Source organism: Pangasianodon hypophthalmus, chromosome 3 (genome assembly GCF_027358585.1).
Source record: "Pangasianodon hypophthalmus isolate fPanHyp1 chromosome 3, fPanHyp1.pri, whole genome shotgun sequence".
In the NCBI taxonomy this organism is placed as follows: domain Eukaryota; kingdom Metazoa; phylum Chordata; class Actinopteri; order Siluriformes; family Pangasiidae; genus Pangasianodon; species Pangasianodon hypophthalmus.
In genome coordinates this window covers 4,762,797-4,790,385 of record NC_069712.1, presented here as the reverse complement: position 1 = coordinate 4,790,385, position 27,589 = coordinate 4,762,797, and the positions used below count along the sequence as shown (strand labels likewise).

Here is a 27,589-nt window from a genome sequence, read left to right as displayed (position 1 = left end):
GTTATGTACTTCAACTTGGTGATCAGTGTCTATAAGAAAACCTTTATTACTGAAGCAATAAGGGAAAAAATAAACACCATTTAATACAACTTCGCAGCGTAAACTTTCATCCTATTTATTTTTACATATAAATTCATAGGAAATAAATAAATAAATATTGATTTATTCATGGGAGTTACTCCCATCCAAAGACACCATTGCACCAAAACATTTTCTGTATTTTCTAGACGATGTCAGTTGTTTCACCACTCAGCCGGTGCTGCGGTTTATACCTAAACGTGACGTATAATTATTCCACCCACACAAATGTGTAAGTCCTTTCAAGGTTTTGGCAGACAGTCTGCATGAAGCCAACTTCAAACAAACACACTGAAACTGCTCGTAGTTTTCTCTGGCTTACTTTCAATTCTGTTTCTTTATACACAGTAACCAGATTAAATGTTATAGCATGATTCACGGGTACTTCTGTCCAAGCTGCTTTGAGAATTCTACAGTGCTGTAGTATAATACGATTTTAACACATTTCACCCATTAATCCATATTTATGAGTTTAGGGTAGGGGTGCAATGAACGGACCATTTGGATCGATGCATCAATTTAAAAGGCAACTTTTAAAATGAATTTAAAATGAATCATTATAAAATGAATTATTATCTATTATAATTGATTATAGATTATTATTTAAAAAAGGACAGACAACGAGTGTGATATGCATATGATGCATATAATTCTGATACTTAAAATAATTCTTCATCATTCACGAATTAACAGTAGACCTATCCAGGATCGATCAGGGGTTATGAAATTGAAGCATATTGTATTGTATTGTATTGTATTGGGTGTGAATGTGTGTGTGATTGTGCCCTGTGATGGGTTGGCACTCCAGGGTGTCCCCTGCCTTGTGCCACGAGTCCCCTGGGATAGGCTCCAGGCTCCACGCAACCCTGTGTAGGATAAGTGGCACAGAAAATGGATGGATAGATGTATCGTATTGTAGCAGATTCAATGGTATCATCAAATGCTGAATTGTTGCCTTATGAACTGAAATTGTATCGTATGCTTTAAGCACCTAGTATATGATACATAGTATTTGTATGAGTAGATTAGCTTATTTAGTTAAAAGTTTCCTTTTCTGATCTGGAGAAAAGCAATTTACCCAAACAGAGATGTTGGCAAGAATTCGCGATTGCTGAGAGTTGCACATGGCTTTATATAATGTGTTAACAGGAAATTATGATCAGTGTAGAAGAAGTGGTTAGTATACAATGGAGGGTGACCTAGTACAAGTACGTCAATGCTAAATACTAAATAGGTCAAGCTAAAACCCTAAATAAGACAAGTTAGTAAAGCAGTACAAGTCAAGGTTTTTAGTTAACAGGTAGGTCTTTAGCCTTTGCTTGAAGTCAGACAGTGACTCAGATGTTTGGACAGTAAGGGGAAGTTCATTCCACCATCAGGGGACAAAGAAGTGTCTTGGTGCATGTCTTCCTTGTAGCTTGAGGGATGGTGGGTGAAGTTGAGCTATTCTAGAGGTTCAAAGGGTACATGGTGTATAGTGGGGGTGATGAGCGACTTTGAGTAGGCTTTGTAGGCATGAGTCAGTGTTTTAAATCTAATATTGGCAGCCACAGGCAGTGGTTTAGCTACAGGACAGGAAAGTCAGGTAATTGCTTGGGGAACCCCGATGGTCAACACTAAGTCTATGAAAATGTCAAAGTACAAAGTGCAGAACTCCCCCAAAACCTCAGATGGATGTAAAATGCTATATCAGGAACCCCCTCTAAAAGGGACCCCATCTTGCTCGCTTGTGGGAATTGTGCAAGCTTATTTTGAGTTTTTTAAAATGAAGAGAACTTCAAAAAGAGGAAAAAAGGAAGCAAAAAAGTGGTGGATATAATTCATTCATCCTCAGTAACTGCTTTATCCTGGTCAGGGTCACAGTGGGTCCAGATCCCGGTAACACGGGGCACAATGCAAGAGAATTCATGTTGGATGGGATGCCAGTCCATTGGTGGAAATAATCTAATAAGGAAATAATGAAGAAAGACAGATCTTGGCTATGCCATAAAGTATAACACTAATAAATATAACACTAGCCCAATATCACTTGAGCAAGCAAGCAGCTAACTAGCAGTTGGTGTTCATTAATGTTAATTATTTAGCTAGTGTTCTTGGTAGGATCTGTATTAAGTTGTTTGCATTAGATGCAAAGATGGAACTACAACTAAGCCATGAGACTGGAAACTACAAACCTCAATAAATAGGACACTATGGTGGTAGGAAACATGGTTTGACTTTGCAAACCTACACTACAAACAAAGAGGATTATAAAGTTTACTTAGATTAATGAGCCATAATGAAAGTAATGATGAGGGGCATGAGGGAATGAAAAAAAAAGTTGGAAAAACAGGAAGCTAACCATAAGTACTCCTGAGCGTCTTGCGTATGTTACTGCAGCACTTGTAGGCCCAGTCTGCTAGCGTTCCTGCTATTTTGTGGTTTTGGCTTCTGTCTGCTTGCTGTGGATGGAGTTTTGGTGTGGATTTTACTGTGTTTATTGTGTCTGCTCCTTTCTTAACCTTGCTATGGATTTTGACTAGAAGCCATGGAAATCCCTAAATAAAGTGACTACTGTATGTGCTTAACCCATTCATGCCCAGATTTTTCAGTGATTTTCCAACAGTAATGTTCTATAACAGATGTGTGGTTTAAACTCGATTTAAAAACCTGGCAAACACGAACAATGGTTTATATCATAAACATGATTATTTAATAAAGTGAATTATAATTTCTTTAATTAATTATAATGGTGTTATACTACAGCACTGTTGAATTCTCAAGCCTTTTTGGTCAGAACGTGTTGGTTAATTTTCTATATGTCAGGAACTAGTAGTGGAGGTGGATGCAGGTGCAGATAATTTATTGTGGAAAGTACAAATAAAACAACCAAAAACGTGAAAACCAGAACCATTAAAATGTACTATGACTAAGAGGCAAGAACCATACAGAATAGAGGTGGTAATGGGGTACACATGCCAATGAGGGACAAGAGCAACAACAGCTTGACAATGAGACTCACAGAATGCAGAACTTAAACAGTGACACTAATTAGGTGAAACAGGAACCAGGTGTGAGTGATCAGTGAATGTGCCGGGGCTGATGGGTAGTGTAGTTCCCCACCATTTGGCGCTACTATGACAGAACCCCCCTCAACACATGGCTCCCGAAGCATGAAATTCATGCATTAGGGGGTTCTGGACAACCAGTTGAAAAAGTGTCCTTGGTGATGGGGCCCTTAGGCTGACATGGTCCATAGGCAGTGGTACCCTTAGCAAAGCAGGCAGGAGATGTGACGTCCTCTGCTGAACAGCGAGGCAGAGCGACTTCCCCAGCGTAGCTAAGGGGTGGTGTGATGTCCAAGACAGAGACTGAGAGCAGAATGACAGCCACCGTGAAGCAGACGGGGGAGCGAAGCCCAAGGTGGAGCCAGAGCGGGGAGCAACAGACACCGCAAAGCAAGAGGGAGGAGCGATGTCCTCAGCAGAGCAAGGAGGTGGAGTGACCAAGTGACAAGCTCATGCGATGTGCTGGGGCTGATGGGTAGTGTAGTTTCGCGCCATGTGGCGCTACAATGACACTTGTACAGCAGCTCTGAAAGTAGTTCCTGCTGAATGGCAAATAACAGGTTTCTATTAATGTGGTCTAAATAATAATGAAATTATAATAAACTAATAATAAAACTGATTAAAAAACTGATCAAAACACATGTTGAAATTTAACAAAGAAAAATCTTTATAATCATTGATTTTGTTAAGCTTTTTGTAAAAAAACATTTATTTTTCATTTATGGAAGGAGTCTCCAGTGTCAATGGTTTGTAAAGGTCAATATGTTTGTTGTTTCTTAGTAACATGACAAGCTGGGTTGTTTTTTTTTTGTCATTAACTTTGAGAGAGAAAAAATATAGAGTGGTGAGAGAATTGTTTACAGCAGTTATAACATAAGTGATAACAGGAACCAACGTGTTTCGCAATGTTCCACAATGATAAACGTAACTATAAATGATAAAGGTTAAAAAGCATAATGTGGTGTTCATTCATAAATTAAATTTGTCATTGTTGACAATCTGCTGTGGTATAAGAGGAATAAAGTACTTCAGGCTGTGGTGTTCTAGGAAAAGAATGAACTTTGGGGTAGGAACAGTAACTCTGCTTCATCATACCACTCTGTCATTGATTATTTTCCTAGAACAGCAAACCCCCAAGTTTCCACAAAACCAGACTGCTTGTTATAAAGGGATATAACATGCTTTGTAGCGGTAATTTTTTCTTATTTTTTTTTCTGATATATACTCATCATCTTGACTACAGCGAATGTAAATTCGTTTCTACTTTACTCATATACCTCAGTTTCTTCTTTAATTTTAACACAGTGGTGTAGCTTGAAGCAGTCTGGTTCACTAGCCATGGTTCCAACTTCTAGCTAACATCTAGCATAGACAAATAACAGCTAAATCACACAGCAGAATGTAAAGATGTGTACGTTGACCTGAAGTCATCAACTGGATTCAGCACCATCTAGAGGGGTGTAGGAGTTTTATTTCATCATGGACCTGGACTTTTAACAGTGTTTAGAAGTGTAGCTTTTACAGTGAAGTAACGATGCTAACGTGCAACACTTTATTTCACAATGCAAAAGGCAGTTAAAGACGGAAAGGATAATTAAGAACAAGAATGACTCATGTGGCATGATGGAGGTTAGGACTTGGCGGACTCGGAACATTTTGAGGTTCTCCTACAAGCTTTATTACATGTCCAGCCTCTGAACTGTGAGTGATGGTGCTGATTTTAGACGGGAAAAAATATGTTCTCACATCATTCGAGTTTAATTACAGGACAAACAAGACTTCAATCAGGAATAGAATCGTAATGAATCAGTCCATTCATTATTTATTATTGGACTACAGAAACCTTACATTTATTTTAAACACAACCTTGTTTTTTTTTTTTTTTTTTAAATCTTCTGGGCAATTATTTGTAATCATTATTGGATATATGATATCATTTTATTAAGTCAAAATAAGTCAGAATTTATAGTAAACTCTATTATAAATCCACATTCTTAAAAACATGAGAAAAATAAATGCACAACATAGGGCCTAGTTAAACTTATTAAAATAAAATACAATTACATAAATTCAATGAATCTTCCATAAAATTTAGTTTTGTTTGAGCTGGTCTGAATGTGCTGTCTAAACATCTTATATCTTTGTATAGTCTAGTGACTGGAAAGATCTTATTTACCTTAACATTTAAACCAGAAATGTATATATGATACAGTTATTAAAGCTGTGAAATAAGAAATAAAAAAGGAAATAGAATCTTGATGCATTCGTCTGTATATGTAAAATGTAGGACATATGCATATCTTTATTTCTATATTATTTTAAACAAATTTCACATGGCATCTGAGGACACAAGAAATGAGAGTGACAGTGGATGCTGCAGCACCACCTACTGTCAGGATGATGTAACTGCACTCACCAAATAGCTAGCTAGCTTAATCGCAGAGGGAAATCCACAAACTACAGGCGCAGCAAAAGAACAGTGTAGAATAATAGAAAAATAGAATAGTGAATTATATATATTATATATATAATATATATTATATATTATATACATATATAGTGACATAACTGTCATATAATACATAATGTAATATATAATATATAATTTATTTCTTTTATTTATAATTCACTATTCTATTTTCCATTTTTATTTCTTTTATTTATAATTCACTATTCTATTTTCCATTTTTATTTCTTTTATTTATAATTCACTATTCTATTTTCTATTCTATTTTACTTACTCTACAGTGTCTCAACAAACCCTCATCAATCAGCATCTTACTTAACTATAAATAACTGAAAAGTCAAGGGTTTTAATTAATTAATAAGCCTAAATGAAATCCAATGTAGCTCTTGTTTACCAAGAAACCTCAAAGCACAAAGTCCCCTGTCCTGAAGACTGTCCTGCGCTGAGAACTTAAAAAAAAAATTGAAAAGCTACAGCTTTACTTCTGACTGTTACAAGGCACTGACACTGGAGACTCCTTACTTAAATGCTGATGTCTCCTTCGTTAATGTCTTCTTACAGACAACTTCATCGTCTCAACAATTACACACATTTTTTAACCAGTGGAAAATGATAACGTTGAAATGAATGTTTCTGGCAGTGTTGTCAGAGCTGCTGTGGTAGAACACCTGACCAATCCGATTCGAGAATTCAACGGTACTAAATAAAGTACTGCACTAAATAACGTACTGATAAGCTGCTAAATAATTTACATGCATTTATGAGCTATGAAAGAATGTCTAATGTTACTTCCACTACTGAAGTGTTACTGAATTATCACTATACTACTGTATAAATGAGATGGGAAAGAAATCGTTATAGTTAAATACCAGTTAAATGCTTTAGGATACTCAGTACCCAGTGTCACCTTGTGTTTCAGTATGCCCCCTACACCCTCCCCTCTACAGCCAGTCCCAGAGGCATGCTTTCCTTTATTTGGCAGTAGCAGGGTGAGAGATGAGCAGAGTTTAGCACAAGAGTCAAGTCTTCACACACTCTTCCTGCTGAAACACAACATCCCATTAATCCAGTGATCTGTTCATCTTTCTACAAGCTTCAGTTCCAGGTACAGTTCTTTATGGCTTTTATATATCAGTGATTACTAGCATATTAATAAAAGAGAGAATTTTATTTTGGCAAATTTTATTTTGGGTAAAGTTTTACCCTAAAATTCATTTTAAACTAACAATGTCTACTGTATTAAAAAAATCTAACCACATCACCACAAGCGATGCTTGAATTAATTCATTTTTAGAACTACTGAACAAAATAATTAAAATAACAAAAGTCTACATTAACTAATCTTAATTTCATCCATGAGTAAACCTATGTCCACAACAACCAATATGAATGAAAGCCTTGATTAATATGTTTGCATCTTTACATATATTTTATGCATTCTGTATTCATGGCCTGGAAAAAACCTATTAGATGATTTCCTCATAAAACTGCACAACATTGTACCTAAGAGAATTTATACAGTTTCAAAGGCAAATTATCATTTGATTCCTTTTTATTGGGTTGTTTTACTGTTTACTGCTCTGTATAGTAATTGTTTGGATACTTAGAATTAGTTTTATTTATTACTTTTAAGGCATATTTGCTTTACAGATTTTCAGATATTTGATGTGTTATCAGACAAAAAAAGTTTTTGGTTGCCATATTTCTCTGCTATATCCTCATCCCTTGTGGACCCCGTCTTTAGAGACATCGTCCTCTCCAACTGATCCAATATTGGCTGCTTTGTCTCTTGACAAAAAAAAGAAGTTTGTGTACATAGTCAGCTCTTTTTCCAGGCTGCTAGCTTCTGATATTTGCTTTGCTCCTCCCGGACGGAATGTGACTTTTGACTGGGACGGATCTCCCGAGCCTGTCACCATGACGACCTAGGCCTCAGATTATGATGGCAGGCTGATGAATGGCATGCTGATGACCACTTTTTAGCATAAGCACATCAAAGAGAACCATCAATTCCTTGTTTGGTCCTTGGTCAGGATGAACGAATGCACTGTACAGTTTGGTGTTTTCTTTTCTTCTGACTAACCCGATTCAAACGTCTGATCAACAAATAAGCATGGAATAAAACACTTGGGCGTATGCTGCTATAGGAAAATAATCAACAACAGAGTGGTGTGATGCAGAGTTAGTGTTACCAGTCTGAAGCTGATAATTTTCCAATAATAGCATATCCCAAAGTGTTTTATTCCTCTTACTATACCACAGCAATTCGCCAACAATTACTATTTTTATTTTTTATGGTTAAATCCTGTTATCACTTATGTTATAGCAGCTATAAACACTCATCCCCTCACCAGCCTCTGTTTTTCTCTCTGAAATTTAATCAGACAAGAAAATGCAGCTTGTCATGTTACTGAGAAACCGCAAAGCGCAACACCCTCCATCCTGAATACTTTCCCGTTACTGTTACCAGCTGCTTTGACACTTTCACAGACTATATTTGTGCATAACTATCAGATCCACAACTTCCTGATTTGACACCGAATTACTGAGGTATAGCAGGACACAGTGACCATGAAGTAAGAAGGTATTAGATTTCACATGTTTCACTTGGCTGTGGAATCTTATTTACATTATTGCCATATTTACAGATATGGAGGTTGATCTTCTGGGCCTCTTCCTGTTGGCCTCAGCATTAACCGTCTCTGTAAGTAAAAACTCTGGTAATGATTTCAATCAAGGTTCCCTTAATTAGCACTAATACAATTATAGCATTAATAAATCATAAGTAATGCTAACAAAATAACAAAATAATTGCATTGTTAACATTATTACCAGTATAATTATGCAGAAGTTAATTGTCTTTTAATGCTAACTAATGGTGCAAATAATGTTAGTAGCTTTGCACAGAACCTTTTAGGCAATGGACATTAATTCTAATCAATCATTCTGGAATGGCCTTGGAGCCTGAATTTACACCAAAGGCCATACTTGAATGGTTTACATCTCTAAAGAACATACATTTTTGAACTTCTGATTTGTTTGACATGCTGAGGTGACATGGTGGTTATTTTTAATAAGGTATGACCATGAATTACTATAGAGAGGCCATGATTTAAGCTTCTTGTCACCATGAGTTAAGTTTCTTGGGATCTACTGTATTTTGTGGCCACAAAATACTTAACTCATAGCAACTGCTGTCATTTGAAATGAGTGAGACAGAAACTTGAAATCTATTGAATTAGATGATTGTGACCACAGGAACCTAATCATTACACTTTACTTCAATCTCGGAATGATCCATTGAGACATACTGGAGTCACTGGTGCTGCAACATGGATGTTTCATTGGTCATTAGGATGTGTCACCTTAAGTGAATTCTCAAAGAATTTTTTTACATGTTCCCCCCCAAAAAAAAAATTAAATGGAGGCCATGTTTTAAGTATGATGTCCCACAAGATGTACTCAAGTTACAAAATTTGGGCCACAGTATGAAACGTCATTAGTCTGTGGCCTCGCTTTGTGGTAACACCATATTTTGTCCTTATTTGTGTGTTAATATTCAAGATGCAAAGTACTCCTCATGAGAAGCAAGATTCTCTCTCCAGATGGTCACAAAATTCTGAGGAGAAGGTAATTAACCCACAATACAATTTGGCAACACACTGTACTTTCCATTATGCCTTAGGAATATACGTTTATATGTTCTTAATTTCTTTTTCTTCCCCCAGGATGATGAGTTCCCAAAGATAAATGAGGTTAATGATTCCATTTTGCCAACATTCTTCCCCTTCGAGGCTAGTAGTCCAGAACCAGGGGATGAGGATGTAAGCAAGGAGACGTCAAATGGTGGAGATGGAACAGATGAAGTATATTCAGTAAATTTGGAGATGTCTGATGGGAGGAGCATTCCTGTGCTGCTGAGTGAAGAGATGCTCGCTCAACTTATAAAGGATTCTGAGGAAGAGCAGCAAGATGTGGAGAAAGATGAAGAAGATAGTGATGAAGATGACATAGGAAAAGCAGTGGATACAAATGAGGAGAGTGTGGAGATAACACCGGAGTCTAAAAATGATGGAGAAGAACAGCAACAGCAGCAAAAAGAGAAAGATGTGGAAGAAGAGGAGGTGGGGAGTAGCACAGACTTGGATATACCAGTAGATTTAGACTATGCTGTTGACAGAGTATCTACAGAAACTCAAAACACCAAGCTGGAGGAGAACAAACCTTTAACTATTAGGTTTGGAGAGGAAGAGAATGGGGACAATGAACTTCCCACAGTCATGGAAGACTATGATACCCAGCCCGATCAAGATTATGAGGATCCCAAAGGACGCCAAGAAAAAACATTTGACCAAGCTATATCTACTGAAAATTTCCAAGATGAGCAGATCCTTCCAGGTCCTGAGACTGACAAAAGCAACACAGATGAAGATGAAGATGAGGAGAGTATGGAGCTGACAGAAAAGAAACTCTCTGAGGAAAAAGAGGGAGAGAAGGACACAAATGAAAGCCATGCAAAAGGAAACAGCAAGAAACAGACGAAGAGCAAGAGACTGAGAAAAGCACAGAGTGACCAGGCTTTGAGTGGTGAGGTGACCTCAGAGCTGTCTCAAAACCAAGAGCCTGAGAAAAAAGAGGCAGAAATCACACTCAACATGGTGCAGAGGAAGTGGGGGAAATGGGTAAGACTTAAGATCATCAGAGATCTTGAAATAAAAAATTCAGTTCCCACTGATTTGTTTGTCAAAAGTATGCTGAAAGAAAACAGAAAGACATTCAGTTCAATTTAATTTACTTATCTGAATAGCACAGGTCCAGGGCTGTTTGATCCTGATTGACCCTGAGGTTGGGTTGCTGTCTGTGTGGAGTTTTGCATGTTTTTCCAGTGTCTGTGGGGGTTTCCTCTGACTTGGGATACTAAATCTGAATAGATTTAGGTCCTTAGAAGATTACAGGACAATCTTTAAGGTTATATAACAGCAGCAGTTCTTAGGTATAAGTCTACAGTATCCAAGGTGAGATTGTCCACTGAAGCAAGTGTGAGGTTTGGAAGTCAGCTTATTTTGTCATGTGCAAATCTTTAGGGTGTCCATGTGGGACCGTACACAGCAACAGATAGTGAGTCACAAGTGCAGAAGTTCCAAGCAGGAGTAGAGCATCAGGATGAATCAGGTAGCTCCTGAGAGTGAGAGGAGGCACAGCAGTAGAAGTATTTCAGGATCAGGCACCAGCATCATATCAAGCCCAAGTTCTCGGAATTCATTCTCAAAGACATTCAGTTCAAGGTGATTGTGGAACTGTAAAAAGTGGGGAGAACTTCGTCTCGAGTTCTGGGTGGCTTCTGCTTTGTGTTAGACAGCCAGGTCCCTGAATAAAGACTCTTAGGTAGGACTTGTTGAATAGTAGGGAGGAGACACATAGGTGATGTGTGTAGAAAGAATAAGAAGTTATGGGAAAAAGATGGAGCTTAAGGCATGGTCTTTCTCCCAAATCTCAGTTATTTCATAACTCCATGAAACATGTATGTCCATTTTGGAATTTCTGTAGAACTTCATACTGCAACAAGGTGCACATCTCATCCTTTGTATAGTTGTGGTTTTGAAGAGTATAGTTCAGATTTAGGTTAGATTTAATTTAGGTATTTACAACTTGACTTGTCTGTAATGTTCTCCATGCAAATCCATCCTGATCTCCCCAGGCTTCCCTACTGGGAATGAACCCTGTGCAGATCAGGGCTGCAGTGGAACTTTTCCCCAGAATCAGACCCACAGCTCGACCCAAATCCAGACCTGGAACTGATCCAGGACAGGAAGCTTCGGTTGGTGGGTGTTTCAGACTCATGTCTCTACAATGCACAGTGGCAGACTCTGATCAAGAATGCGCTGAGCTTGGATTTCTTTAATACACACTGTTACCCCACAGCTAATGACTACCTAAACAAACTGTAGGCCATCTCAGCAGGCAGGCTTAAGGAATCAATGAGAGAGCTGGTTGGGTTTGTGCTCTGACAAAACTGGCAGAGCCAAAGAATGTAGGCTCTAAAAGGCATCCCATAATAATAAAGCTTATTGGAGATGGCTTTCAGCTAGAGGAAAACTAAGTATGTCAAACCTGGAAGTACTGTATGTCAATATAACAATGTGGTATATTCCTCAAAACATGAATGTAAGATTAAAAAAATACACTAAAAATAATGTTGGGTCACTTTGATTACCATCTCTAAAACACACCTTAAATCATACCCAAAACCAGACAAAGGGTCAGGTGATCTTCACACAGAGTAGTCTAGACTGAGCAATACTCAAAAACCATCAACAGGCTATAACAGAGATATCACTCTTGGAAACAAACAGGGAAAATTACTTGAGAGAGACTTCACAAAGTGTGTGTGAAGGTTATTTCAGGGAGTTTGTGACTGGAAACAGGTATTTTGATTAGTAATAAGGGTCAGTGAAGTCAATGAAGATATTAGTCAATGAAGATAGGGGCCTTATCATAAATGCTTTGAAACTGTGAATTGAAAATGTGAACAATGCTATGTAAATAACAATTATTATTATTATTATTATTAACTTAAAGTATCTATTATATAAGCAAATTTGAATATAAATGTTTCATGTCATATCCAGACTCATGTGAGAACTTCCACTGTAAGCGAGGGAAGACATGCAAGCTGAACGATAAGAAGCAGCCCAGTTGTGTGTGTCAGGAACCTGCAGACTGTCCTCCAAGTCTCAGTGAGTTTGACCATGTGAGTACTGCGGTGTACAACATTTAATATTAATATTGTTAATAATGTGTTCCTAAGGCCTGAGCTGATTTTGTGAAAAATATTCTTTCGGTAATTAGCCAGTTTTAGATGTCAATGTATGAACTGGCCATATCTCTGAGACAAAACCCAAAACATCTGTTTATCAACAAAAGACTGACCTTGGGTAGTTACAGTATGTGAAGTGTCCTTTTGACCCATGTCTGGCAAGTCTAGCCTTATTTTTAAATGACCTTTGGCTCCAAAAATGCTGATCTTTCTTTGTAGGTGTGTGGAACAGATAACCAGACCTATGACTCATCCTGTCAGCTTTTTGCCATCAAGTGCAGCCTTGAGGGCAGCAAGAAAGGTCACAGACTACATCTGGACTACACCGGCTCCTGCAAATGTAGGTCATCTCACTTCCTGCCGTGAACCTGTGGAAGCCTTGCAAGCCAGTTAGTTTATTGCTCAAACAGACATTACACGAGGTGTGAGGGATTTAACATTTAGCTGATGAGTTCAAAGAAAGGTTACATCTTTGTTGAATTAAAATCTGTACTTTGAATGAAGACCACTGTGATTTGTTTATGTGTTGTTGTGTGGGTGTGTCTGTCAGTTATTCCACCATGTCTGAAGACAGAGCTGATACATTTTCCACTGCGCATGAGAGACTGGCTGAAGAATGTGCTGCTGCAGCTCTATGAACAAGACTTCCTTACACCCAAGCAGAGATCCAGAGTGTGTATCCGTGAAAAAAAAAAAAAAAAATCACCTAACTATTAAATCTAAGCCATTAACTGTATCAAATCTGACTTACTGTAAAATTTTGTATAGTACTTCTAGCACAAGAAAACAATTAAATCCTGTGCTATAATAATAGTTTTAAATATTGATAATATTCTTATGCTGATTCATTTCAATTATTTTACTTTTGGTATGTTACTACAAATTGTGACTCAACACTGTTAAATACATGATTCTGATTGGATTTGATTAATTTTCTATAACAGCAGCTTTGACAGTAGTTCTGGCTACAGGGCAAATCACAGGTTTTTAATAGACTTCTAATACATTATCATTTCTGTAGGAGCAACTTACACAGGACCTTGTATGGCAGGCACTCAACATAATCTAAGACTAATAATGGACAGAATAAAAACTGTGTTGTTATTTAACAAAGGTTATATTATCCTCTACAGGAAAGTCTAATGATGGTCTCACTCTCTTATTCAGTTGAAAGTAGGGGAATGACTGTTTATAGCTGCTAGATTATAACAGGAATTATAACAGGAACTGACTGTTTTATGCAACTTCTGCAACATTAAATGTAACTATAAAGGAATAAAAAGTAAAGAATCGTAATCACTGGCAAGTTGCTGTGGTAAAAGAAGAATAAAACATTTTGTGATGTGCAGTTATAGGGAGAAAAAACAACAAAGGGATGGTGTGATGCGGCCCAACATTGATTTTTTTTTCTATACATATTTGTATGTTCCATCTCGTTTTATTCCTTACTTATCTGCTATGTGTGCTTTGGACTGGTCAGGTTCAGAAGATGTATGAGAATGAGAGGCGTCTCCATGCGGGCCATCACCCTGTCGAGCTCTTGGCTCGGGACTTTGAGAAGAATTACAACATGTACATATATCCAGTGCATTGGCAGTTTGCACAAATGGACCAACATCCATCAGACAGGTGTGTTTTTCTATGTAGAGCCAAATGAATTTGTACTCAACAAAGTTTTTGTTGTTTTATGGCTACGAGGAATTTTTATTTGTCACATTAAGATTAAAGACAACCTATATGCCAGTAGCATGAAAAAAAGTCTTTTCTTGTAATGTATTTTTCAGTGTTTGTTGGTCCAGGTGTCTTCGTGTTAGAGCTGCTGATACGGGTAGCACCTGTTTAATGCTTTATATGTGCAGGTTCCTGTCTCACTCAGAGCTTGCTCCTCTGCGTGCCCCTCTGGTTCCTATGGAGCACTGCACTTCAGTTTTTTTCCATGAGTGTGATGCAGACAAGGACAAGCTGCTCTCTTTCAGGGAGTGGTGCCAGTGTTTTGGCATCAAGGATGGTAAGATGCACCAAAGACTAATAAAAAAAACCCTGCTTTTTTGCTTGACTGCTGATTCAGTTGATTTTGTAGGAATTCCCGTATGCAAATGCGAAGTTCCGTTATCAGACCTGCCAACCTTCATGCCTTTAATATAGGAGGTCCATCTTATTTCCCCAAAGGAAAACAGCAGCTGGGCAAATTCAACCTATAAATCTAGAATGCTTGACTATTATTTAACTCTTACTTTATGTTATGAAACTCATTCGTTCATAAATGGGAAATAGAATGTACGACGTAGCTAACATTAGTTAACATTATTAAATATATGGTTAAACCCATTAATTCATTCGTTCTTTCATATTCAGTAAGTGATTTGTCCTGGTCAGGGTCATGGTGGGTCTGGAACCTATGCTGGGAACGCTGGATGTGAGGTGGACATACTTCCTAGATGGGATACCTGTCCATCACAGAGCACCATGCACACACACATTCACACCTAGGGGCATTTTAGTAGCCAGTCAACCTACTGGAATGTTTTTGGTAGGTTGGAGGAAACCAGAGAATCCAGAGGTATGGGAAGAACATGCCACATAGACAGTAACCTGAACTCAGGTTCAAAGTGAGGACAGTTAATTTTTGATTATTTTTTTATTATGAATGCACTGACATTTTTGATCAATGAAAAATTTTGGACGCAAAAACAAAAGTGCAATTTTTGACCCTTTTTGCCTGAACATTTTTGTTGGCTGAAATTTAACTATAGAGAAAAAAGGCAGAATATTTTGACTGAAAAAAGACAGACCTACAATCAAGTCTCAAATCTAACACTTTATGAATAATTTTAATGAGTATGATAATTAGAAAGTTATGAAACTCACTGTTTGTTGTTGACCTTTGTTATCCGGTGCTGGACAGTGCAGAGGAATTCAAACAGTTTGAGCTGCAGATCAAGAGTTCAAAATGTCAGCCATGTGGAACCATTTGACAGTTTCTATGAGAATACATTAGACAAGTGATTTGTGAAAGGGCTATGTCGAATGTGAAAGGGCACTAGGGACAGATGCAGGTTGGATGTGATGTTTCTTTTGCTCAATTTGCCCAATTATCCTAGAAATAAGTGGTGACAAATACATGTAAGGTAGTTTATCCCCAGTCTTGTCTTCTGCATCTTCTACTTGTCTATTGCTAAATACTGTGTTAATATCTGTCCTTCATTTTTTTCCCCATGATTCCACACCGACAGAGGACATGGACACCAAGCTGCTGTTCTGAATGAAGTTGGTTGCCTTCAGACTGATACAGCTAGCAGAACGTCCTTCAGAGACGAGAAAGAAGACTCTTTTGAAAGAGTGAAAGAGTTAAAAAGTGAATGCTCCGACTTTTTATGTCTCTAGTGGAAGGACAAGAATGTTTTGTCTCTGACTATGCGGTTGAAGGAAGCAGTTGTGTTGAATGTAGTTGCTCTAAAACTGATAGTAGAAGAAAAGCAGTCTGTTTGACAGTAGTTTTTTCTATTTTAATATGGATAAAAGAGAAATGATGTCTTTTATATGCATTCCACCAGGGGAAAAGTTTACAACTCAGCAGCTAGTAAATAGGTGTGGTTTTAAATTGAGATGGTTTTGGGTTTTGAGCATTAAATTTAAAGATCTTTGAAGGGAAACAACCTATTGCACCCATAAATGTTATAAAACAGCACCCATAGAATCTGTTAAATGAACATATTCTGTTTCAAGATGATTTCATAAAGTAAAGGAACTGATTGAGCTTTTTAAACTAACAGCTAATGTGTTTATTAACATCTGTAATAAACCTCCCTTTTCAATTCATGTTCATTTTCTGTTTTGTGCGCAGATCCACACACTCATACACTGGATATTTCTTTCAGTATTTCTGTAGTTTTCACCTTCTGCAGTGATTCAACTCAAATTTGACTGTTTGCCAATATCCTTCTTTTGTCTGCTTTCTGCTTCACTTAAAATAGAGCCGTAATACAGTGGAATTTACCCCTTCTCCTGCAGGAATACACTTTAAAGTTTCATTTTGATTATGATCATTTTGATTTCATACAGGAAGACTTGAAGTCTCAGGCCACTACACCAAATACTCCATTGTCACAAAGCAGCCTTACAGAAATCCAGATGTAGATTTCGATCCCTAATGAGCAAGCCAGAGGTGACAATGGCAAGAAAGAAAAAAAAAAAAACCTCCCTGAAATAGTACAGTGTGTTTCCAGGATATTCAGTATGAGCAGATTGTGAATCCTAGGATGAGCGTGAGCATAACAGCAGCATGTTCATTACATTTAGACATTACAGTTTTGTTTAAAACTGTTGTTGGGGACTGCTAGAAAAATGATCTGAAGAAAACAAATAATACCGTCTCATTTTACAACTCTTCTTTCAAAATTCATTAGTTAGATGTATATATTACAGGGAAATCCAAGAACAGATTGGATTTTTGTGTCCAGTTGTGGAAAAAATCAGATGTGCCACATGAATTTTTACAGTGTGGCAGGATGCATTATCCTGCTGAAAGAGGCCACTGCTATTAGGGAACACCGTGGTCATGAAGGCATGTACTTGGTCTGCAACAATGTTTAGGTAGGTGGTACGTCTCAAAGTAACATCCACATGAATGCCAGGACCCAAGGTCTCCCAGCAGAACATTGCCCAGAGCATGACACTGCCTCCGCCAGCTTGCGTTCTTCCCAAAGTGCATCCTGGTGCCATCTCTTCCCCAGGTAAGTGACAAACACACACACCCAGCTGTCCACATGATGTAAAAGAAAATGTGATTCATCCTTCTTCCATTGCTCAGTGGTCCAGTTCTGATGCTCACTTTCCCATTGTAGGCACTTTTGGAGGTGGACAGGGGTCAGCATGGGCACTCTGACCGGTCTGTGGCTACGCAGTCCCGTACGCAGCAAGCCATGATGCACTGTGTGTTCTGACACCTTTCTATCATAGCCAGCATTAACTTTTTTCAGTTAGCTCTTCTGTGGGATCAGATCACACACTCCCCACGCACATCAGTGAGCTGTTATTCACGTCACCCGTCAGTGGTTTTAATGTTATGGCTGATGTGGATTAGTAGACTGGATTTTTTGGTAGACTATCAGTAGACTATTTTGTGATATGGACAGCAGATGGCAGTATTGACCTACAGATCCTGGATTTGTTTCTTTCAGACAATAGATGGCACTGTTGTTCTTTCGACTTAATAAGAAGGCACCCTTCGGTCTAATATATGGATTTTACTTATCTCTCTTCTTGCCCAGGCAGTTATGAGCACTGAGTGATTTGCCAACTCTTTGCTTGGTTTTTGTTTGTTTTCCAGGTCTTCTCCTACATTTTATACCCCTTGTTTGTGTCCCAGGCTTTACACAAGTGAGCCATACAACTGGCTGACCTGACCACAGGATTATTAAATATTGTGTATTATTGGTCTCTTAAGCAAGTGTTCTATTATTTTAATATGTATCCTGTGTGTATTCTTAAAAGCTCTTATTTGCATATTGGCAGATGCAACGAATTGCCAGTATGTACAGTGTATACATACATATCTGATTTACTGGGATCCCAAATACTAATTAGCATGTGCAATTTATTAAATTGTATGTGTGATTGTGGGTCATTTCTGAACAAGAATTGCGTAAATTATGTCCTGTGTAAAGTAAAAGAATGAGACAAAATTTAATGTAAATTAAACAAGACAGGCCAATTTAAACAGGGATCATAATAATAATAACTTGGACTCAAATCATATTTCATGAGAAGACTTTGCAATTCTACAAAGTAACAGGAGGGTATACAAACAAATCAAAGACTAACACAGAACAGGTGAACACAATCAGGTAACAAACTGATGACGGTACATGGGTGGAGACAGGACTTGAATAGAAACCAAAACAAACACAAGCACATGGCAAAGAGGGAAGCTGTGCGTTAAGCTGTTGTCTATTTGAAACTTAATTTTAGTCCCGAATGCCACTTAATTTGCCATATTACTGAGGCCAGCTTTGATAATGTTGGATTCAATTCTATATAAAAAGGCTTCATCTCAGTTAAACAATAGCTGATTTAGCAGGAGAAGAAGTTCAGTATAGTTGCTATCTCATTAAAGAATCCTCGTCCTCATAGACCCGGCCATGTCTCTGTGGTATAAACACTGTAATTAACACTAATTGGGCAAAACTATGGCTGTGGATTCAGCGTGGTAAACAGGCGTTAATTGAATATCGTTTAGTAGAGCACAATTTTTGTATTCAGGAATATGAATGATCTCTGTGGAGCTCAGGCTGCTCATAATTCTATAGAGACCATTTATATGAATTCAATTAGTCGTCTGACCAGTGGATGCAGAGTGTTTTTGGCTTTCTGGAGTCACTGCAACACTTCCTGTTGAAAAATACATGTCCACACTTTAATGTTATTTTCTACACGGCATGTCGTTCATCACAGAAACGAGCTCTGAGGTCTATTACAGGGTCTCTGGTCTTCTTGTTTAACCTGCTGTTCAGTGTGCGATTCATTGCATCTGCTCGCTGGTCTGGAGGGTTTTGCTATAAATAAACTCATGTGTAAGATCGGATGTTTATGAGGCACAAACTAATTATCTGTATTCCATCTAAAGTTAAGCTTCTGAATCCAAACTGGCTGATGCAAATTCCCTTCAAATCCATGTAACTAATTATAATGTTTCTTAACTGTGTGTTTTCTTTTTCACAGCCCTGTTTGGATGCGAGAAGTGTTTGGCCTTTTCCACACATCCGAGTTTTCGCTGTCAGAAGTAGCCTTGAACTGTGAACAGCAGTGGAATCAACGAAACAGACTGAAGGATCAGTGTAAGTAGAGTTTAGGGGGCAAATAAAGTGCAAACATAGTGAGTTCGCCATCTGAATCTGATTCTGCTGTTCTGTAGTACGTTTTTAAATTTTATGCTGCTAAACATACATTTATTATTTATTAAAGTTGATTCATCCATTTTGCTTTCAGATTCACAGCTTAATTAGAGATACATGTAATGCAATGTCAAGAAAAAACAAACTACAAACTACTACAGTCATTCATTATTTTAGTGGTCTTTATGCAAAATGTGCAACATTTTCCCTGTATTATTTTGCTAAACAAAGGAAGGTGATTTGTTGGTGTCCAAACACAAAGTCGTGGCTATATTCATCACTGCCAGAAAACCTGCAGCTGGTTTCACCAGCAGAATATTTGCTCTTAGCAATCTCAGTATAGTTTTAAAGTAAATGGTCACTACATTGGAGAATACAGACTGCACCAAGAATTATTGTCTTTTCCCAGAAGACAAAATAATAGCAATTTACACAGATCATTCTGCTCAAAAGTTTACACCCCTCTGGCTCTTAATGTATCGTATTGCCTTCTTCAGCATCAGTGAATGCTTGCACCTTTTGTAATAGTTGTGTACGAGTCCCTCAGTTGTCCTCAGAGTGGAAAGATGGAACTCAAAATCATATAGACACTGTTGGAAATGGGTCTAATATGAAAAAGATGCTAGAAAAACAAATAATGTGCAGGAGCTGGAGGATTTTTCTGAAGAACAGTGGGAACTTTAACTGCTCAGGACAAACAAGGGACTCAAGAACAATTACCACAAAACATAAAAACAGTCATTGATCATCCAGATATTGAGAAACAAGCATATGTAAACTTTTGAACTTGTTCATTTGTGTAAATTCAGTTGTTATTGTGTCTTGTGGACTATATGTAAACATCCGTTATATTAAATAACTTATTTAAGGCAGTACTAAATAAAAAAACAAAATGCAATTTTTTATGATCCCTCTTACAGATTCTGCAAGATGTATGCAAACTTATGACCACAACTGTATATAATAAATAATAGTAATGATATAGAGTAATGGCAATATTAATACATAATAATATCTTTAATAAATAGTAATAAATAGTAGCATTTATTAATAATATTTATAACAATAATTATATTTAACATTATTATTATTATTATTATTATTATTATTGTTGTTATTATTAATCCTCATCATCATCATGGATGATCATGGATGTACTATTTCCTGTTTCTGTCTAATCGTGATTCTGATTGGCTGATGATGGGGAAATACGTCACTCTGTGCAACAAAGTTTTGATCTATGAACGCTTTGCTACAAACCTTAAGTGTTTGCAGTGCAACCAAAAGTTCTGCTCTAGTTTTTAGCTTAAAACCAAGTTTACCGTTTTTACCAGTCTAAAGCTCTCTAATTCCAAAAACACTTGCACTGCGTGTGAAAAGTCTACATGTGTGTGAACCGTAACATGTGAAGTGTCTAAAAACAAAATGTGTAAATTTCACACGTGTGATTTTCCCCGTGACTTTTTCCAGAAGCGCCTGTTTATTCTCTCTTTCCACACAGAAAAACTGCATGACAGAATTTCATCACAATATACGGACTGAAAATGTTATAAATAATCACTTCAGTTCTATTATAAGCTTTGGTTCCTTGTGATGGTTTCTTAACAAACCCTACAGTGCTGTAGACTTTCGGGGTCAGCCAGTTCCTGCTTCTGAAACTACAAGGTGTGTTAGATATGGCTTCTTCATATAACCTCTCCAGAATCATTAGCTGCTCCTGACGTAGATAATTTGATCATTACTGCGTCTGACTAGCAATTCATTTTTTGCAGCAATATGGGTCAATAAGCAATTAGCAAATGAGTTTGATAGTGTTTAATCTAGCATGCTGAACCTTGTCTCCCCCCGAACAAGCCTTGAAATTGATCTTCCTGGATTACTTCCTAGTGTGTTCTTTCTGGATTATTTATTATTCAGTAAATACTGACTGTTTCGGAGAATTTCTCTAGATGAGGAATGAACACAAGGTGCTTCTTAATCTGTAATCTGCAGCAACATTCAATTTGGAACAATATCGCCATGCTGTTTCTGTATGTGTCAAGGTAATTTAATATCATCTATTCAAAATGTTTTTCAATAAACAATAATACGTAAATATGCATCATTCATGCACCTGCTGAGGAATTATGGGATAAAAATGCACTGCTGAATTCTTGAATTCGATTGGTTAGAAGGTGTCGATTAATATTCTATACCAGCTGCTGTGACACTAGTTCCAGCTGCAAGAAAAATCACAGGTTTATATCAATGCATTAGTTCTAATACATTATCGTTTCTATAGTAACAACTCTTTACTTGCAGGGAATTTTGGTTTTTAAGAAAGAACAATGGTTCATTTGGTGATATTTTCTGTGAGGAAATGTTTATGTAACATTTATGGAAGGAGTCTCCAGTGTCAGCAGGTTTTCCACCATGGGACAGTCTTCCTGACAGAGGAGTTTGTGGTTTCTCAATAAAGCATCATTTTTGTCTTATTAAATTCAAGTGAGAAAAAAATAGAGGCTAGTGAGGGGCTGACTGTTTACAGCTGCTATAATGTAAGTTATACCAGGAACTAACTTGTTTTCCAGATGTTCCACAACATTGGAGTGTTGTTTTGTAAGTAATAAAAAAAATCACTGTTGGCAAATTGCTCTGGTATAAAAAGTATAAAACACATAAGGACTTGCTTTTATATGAAAATAATCAACTTCGGGGTGGTAACAGTAACTTTCACACCTCCCTGCATTACACCACTCCATCACTGATTATTTTTCCTCTATCTGCACATTCACTTGTCTTTTATTCCTTACATAGTTTGGATTTTCCCAAGCAGAAGAAGCTGCTCATTTATTACAGTAATGACATGGTGAGCATATACACGACCTTCTCTCTCGTTTCTCCCAGCACTGAAAGTGGAGGAGTTCTGCTGTTACTCAACATACTGTTTGTTTGTTTGTTTGTTTTTTAATCATTTAATCACTTTTTCTGCATTTGATTCAGGGTCTTTGCTTAATTGACACCCAGCCCAGTTTATTTCGCAGTTAGAGGTTGAACCCTGCTACAGCTCAGGTAAATGTACTGGAGGTGTGTGAAATGAAAATGATGTGTTTTTCTCATTCTTATTTTCAAGGTTCTGATCTGTGTAACAGACAGATGGAGGTAAATATGAAACACAGCGAGCAGATCAGTCTAGGGTGATAATTCTACACTGTGAAACTTGGCTGAGTATATCACTGCTGGAGCATATCACTGTACACACAGCTTCTTATTTTAAAGCAAAATGTGATAATGTGTAACTAATGTGACAATCCAAGTTATAGCTCATATTAAAGCCATTCAAAATTGCTAACATGGGTATAAATGAATGAAAACTAGCATGAACCAATCAGATCGATTTGTGGTTTCTGGATTTCGTTAACCTTTAGCACAGTCAAATTATTGGATTTATTCATATTTTTTGCAACACATCATCATCAAAACAGAGAAGAGTGCTTACACCAGCAAGTTCCCAAACTAGGGGTCGTGACCCCACGTATTTTAAAATCTTACTCGGAGTCACATTCGGATAAGCCACATTTAAATTAATAAAGTACGTGATATATTAGTCTTTTTCACTATCCTGATACGCTACACTAGTGTAGGCTAGTTCAGCTCCACTAAACAAACTAGTGTTGTGTCTCAAATTGCATACTTATGTATTATTATAGAGCATTACTGAGTATTAACACTAACCGATTTTCCTATTAGAGTTAGGATTTGAATTTTAAAACCTCTAATGTAGTCTTCAAATCTACTGAAAGGTCTGTTTTGTGCCAGTCTTCTGGATTTTTCAGATTAGTAAATACTAGAAAATTTCTAGATTAGTAAAAAAAAAAACCTTTGACTTCAGTAAAGTTAAAGTTTTCAATTTGAGACACAGACACAGAGGCGGAAAGTTTTAAGAGGGTTTTAATGTCGCTGTGCATAAAATCAATAAACATGTTAAGGTTCGATGTGGAAACCTGACGGACAGGAATGTATTGGCTCTGAAGGCACATCCAGTTCAAGACTTGGGGGAACAGAAAATTCATAATGTATATTTGGGGTCCTTTGCATGTCTGCAATTTGTATCGCTAAATTTGTCCCTTTGAGACACACACATACAGCAGCAGGTGCAGCATCGTGATTGTAGGCTGTTACACACACATGGATAGCTGCAGGAAATCCCACAGCCTGGAAATAAACACCACGCAACAGGCACTAAAACCTCAATCCTATAACAAAATGCAATGTTTTTCATCCCACTGTTTTCACATTAACTCCACAGCTGCATCATTCTCTGTGAGTTACATGGTTCAGAAACACACACTCACTCCAGTACAGAGTCAGATTTGTGTCAAAAGTAATAAATAAAAGTGCAAGATCTATAAGAATCATAATACAGTAAGAATCTAAAATCTATTAAATAGATTCAAGATAGATTAGGTTTAAAAACTTCACCGATTACTAACATTCTTTGATTCATTGATTTCAAATGTTGCCTTTTGTAATTCTTCTTTGCCTCTGTAATGTTTTTCTTACATTTGGCCAACATAAGCAACAATTCACATGACTCAATATGTGGTAAAACTTGCAACTTTTTTTTTTTTTTTTTTAAAGAACGACACATACTTTTTATCCTTTTATAGTTATGTTCAATGATGCAGAACATCCAGAAAACAACTTAGTTCCTCTTTTCCCTTATGCTATAGCAACTACAAACAGTTCTTCCAATACCAGCCTCTTTTTTTCTCTTTCTTGAAGTTAATAAGACATTAATGTTACTGAGTAATCACAAAACTTAAACTTCTCTGTCTTGAAAACATTACCATGTCAGAAAACGTAAAGTTACGGCTTTACCTAGAAGTGTTGACACTGGAGACTCCTTCCAAAAATCCCAAATAAACATCTGCTTACAGAAAACATCACTATATCAACAAACGCACACATTTTTAATACATTTATGTGGAGCATCTACCATACAAATCCTGGTGTAAGTTGTGACAGTAGAAATTTATATAATACAATATAATATTCTATAATATGATTTATCTTAGCAACAACAGCCTTTTATGATAAATACGAAGTGTACATGGCAGCAGATAGATTACAGTAATGACTATTAGTTCTCATTCTCACTGACACATCAGTTAAAGTTTAGATTTGTTAGGAATTTAGATCAACTCATTGAAGCTGTTTGATGCTAAAAAAGTCACCATATCACTTTACAAACATTATATTATGGAGAAATTTAGTGATATTTGAAAATGTTCTGAGAAGAAAGTAGAGATTGTTCTTATGTAATGTATGAGGTGAAAGAAAAACAACAAAAAGTAAAGTACAGATACTTACACAGCAAACGTAAGTTCAGTAACAAAGTCATTGTATTTTGTTAATTCTCACCTCTGTAAATGTAGAACTCGAAGCAAACCTTAGATTCGTTTCTAAACATACTGTATAATGGTGCCTTGTATAAGTGTATAAGTGCAGATTCCATTCCACAACTACTCGGGTCTCATTGGAGTGTTTCTTCTGTTTTCAGTTGAACAACAGTGTACAGCTTCTGTGTTGTGTTTTCTCACAGTGCCTGTAATTCACCCATAATTAGTGTTGTGTTTTCTGTGTCTGATGGTAAAATTAAGATCCAAGTTAAAGAAGAACTGATGAAAAGAGCCGATAAAGCAACAAATCAAGGTGTCACTCTGTTGTTCCTGTGTTTATTCATACATGTAAGCAATGTAAGCGTGAAGAATTAAACTGCTACACTCTGTGTGTGTGTGTTTACACAATCTGAGAGAACACTCTGCGCTGTGGAGTTTAATTTTTCCATTAACCTGGAGTCATGTACAAGGTGAAGGGCTCAATCGCTAGAAATGTTCAGCATCAGCAGAATTCTCCTCTGCAGAGAAATTAGACATTTGATCAAATTACAGGAGATATGAGACCAAACAGAGACCACACACACACACACACACACAGCTCCATCCATCATTATACAATTGCCATATCTTGCTGGTCATGGAGTATCTGTAACTTGGTTAATCTAAAATTCAATATCGTTCTTTGACTGGGTTCCTTTGATCACAACTCATTTAGTTAAAATCTTTCACAGGAAATTAGAATTCCAAAATATCTCTTGTGCTTTTTTTTCATCAGTCATTTAAAGACCTCAGACATTATTTTAATTGGCCATCAAAACCCATAATCTAACAAATCCACTGTAATAAACTGGCTAGGTAAGAAGCACATTTAAACTTTATGGTTACTTAATTTAAAATGTTCCCATATAAACCTGTAGATTGTGTATATTCAGTGATATAAGTTGAAAATCTACTTCAGAGTTTATACTCAGATATGGATTACACAGCTAGTTAAGTTGATTTTCTAGGTGCACCACTGAGATTATGCAAACCACCTGCATGTAGTTCAATGCTCCACAGTCTTTATCAAGTTGAGGCTTCAGAGACAGGGCTTGTCAATAGCGTCTAGACAGCTGCCTTTAAACACAGGCACCTGCAGTTAAACCCAAAACTGAAAAGACAGAAAAAGAGGACTAAAAATGATCAGGTACTTTTATTTTGCTGTCAAGTGTTACACACTGTAGCATAAAAGCTACTAATCTGTACTTCAAATAGGGAAGAAGCTATTGACGAATAACTAGCTCAGACATTTGACCTTGCTGTGACCTTGATCCTGTTTGGATCGATTCCAAAAATATAATCAGTTCATCTGTTGTTTATAATTATTATTCAATTATATAGAATTTCTTAATGAATAGGACATTGCTTTGTTGCCACATGTTAAATGTTACACATTAGTGATTATAATATTTATAGTATTTATAATCTATAATTTATATTTAAATGTGTCCTGTGCATGTGAAAGAACGGTCCTTTGGAAAAACTTTCACAGAAAGACTGGCTTGATATATACAAATACTGAATGACATACTGTGGACAGCATCCTTGGAAAAACTTTAGCTTTGATGAAATATTCTGACTGCAATAGATAAAATAATGGATATATTTAAGCACAGATGAATTTTAAAACTTTTTAAGCAACGAATAAGGAGCAGAGCCAACATTTGCTTTTAAAACTGTGTGTGGCAGAATATTGATTTATTCTTTATATATTTCCACAGAGGATAAATGATGTACATGTTTAGCGGTGAGAAGCCAATGAATGGAATATGACTTCACTGGGATGTAAGGAATCAGGAACCCAGTCTGAACACACATCTGTTAGAGGTGTGTATAAGAACATTAACATTTAGTTTTTTCTTTGCACCACAGGACACACAACCGGTCTTGTGAAATGGCTTCATATTCTTCAGCTATTATTCAGGAATGCAGAGCAATTTAATCATGCTGTGTTCAGATTGTCCTCATTAGCCCTCTGTCTGTTCTGAAGTGTTTCTCTTTTACAGCGAGACACGCTGCTCCAACTTGCTTGGCTTCAAGCTGAATAGCATCTGGGCTCTGGATGACCTAGAATGCAGGTTTCTAATCATTATGATGTACTTTATTGCTTTCTGCTCTTTGGTCCTCGCTTCTGAAAGCCCTTTTAGCACAAAGACAGCTGCTATATGAAACACTCAAGGCCACAGACGTGCATTCTCAGATAATTACACAGCTTGATTTGCACTGGTCATCACTTTTTGTTGTTCATCACTTGAATTGTGTAGGCTTATTTTCTGCCATGTATGTAAATAATTACTTGACAAGTAACACAAATTCCCAGTATGCTTCCTTTGCCTTTCCCTTATTTGAATCTAAACGTTACCTATAACTGACATGCCAATGTATCATCATATCAGGTGTTGAAAAAAGTCGAATGGTAATTCTGAATAATAAACTGAAAAAGAAAACTTGGGAAAAAAGGGAAATTGATCATTTCTTTCACATTCCTTTAGGTTTGTTGTGTTACCCAAGTAGGTTTGAGGCACAAATCCATAGAACAGGTTGACTATGGTGCAAAAAATATTCTAAGTACCAGTTTAACTACAGGATGTCCCGTAAGTCTCCATATATAAGGGAAATTAACACTTTTTAGCAAAATGTAACTTTATTTACAAAACATCCTCTACATGATGAACTCGTGTTAACACATCTGGTGTTATGCGTGTAATTGCATGACCAATGCAACCCTGAGACAGCTTCCCAATCCAGCCATGAGAATGATTTCAATACATTATTCTTTAGTCAACAGCATTCTTAAAGGCTATCTGAAAAAAAAATTATATATAATATAACTAAGTATGAAAAATTTTGAAAGTCATTTTGCTAAA

The 27,589-nt window shown here is 36.9% G+C and overlaps 1 protein-coding gene across 1 annotated transcript; it reads left to right on the top strand.

The window, feature by feature from the left end:
• Positions 1 to 6,549: 6,549 nt before the first annotated feature.
• On the top strand, positions 6,550 to 16,200 carry sparcl1 (SPARC-like 1). The gene is made up of 11 exons (XM_026941951.3): positions 6,550 to 6,697; positions 8,241 to 8,296; positions 9,157 to 9,222; positions 9,321 to 10,274; positions 11,291 to 11,414; positions 12,222 to 12,343; positions 12,629 to 12,749; positions 12,960 to 13,081; positions 13,890 to 14,038; positions 14,269 to 14,417; positions 15,643 to 16,200. Exons 2-11 carry the CDS (start codon positions 8,243 to 8,245, stop codon positions 15,669 to 15,671), a joined length of 1,890 nt encoding a protein of 629 aa, XP_026797752.3. The 5' UTR covers positions 6,550 to 6,697; positions 8,241 to 8,242; the 3' UTR covers positions 15,672 to 16,200.
• Positions 16,201 to 27,589: the final 11,389 nt, after the last annotated feature.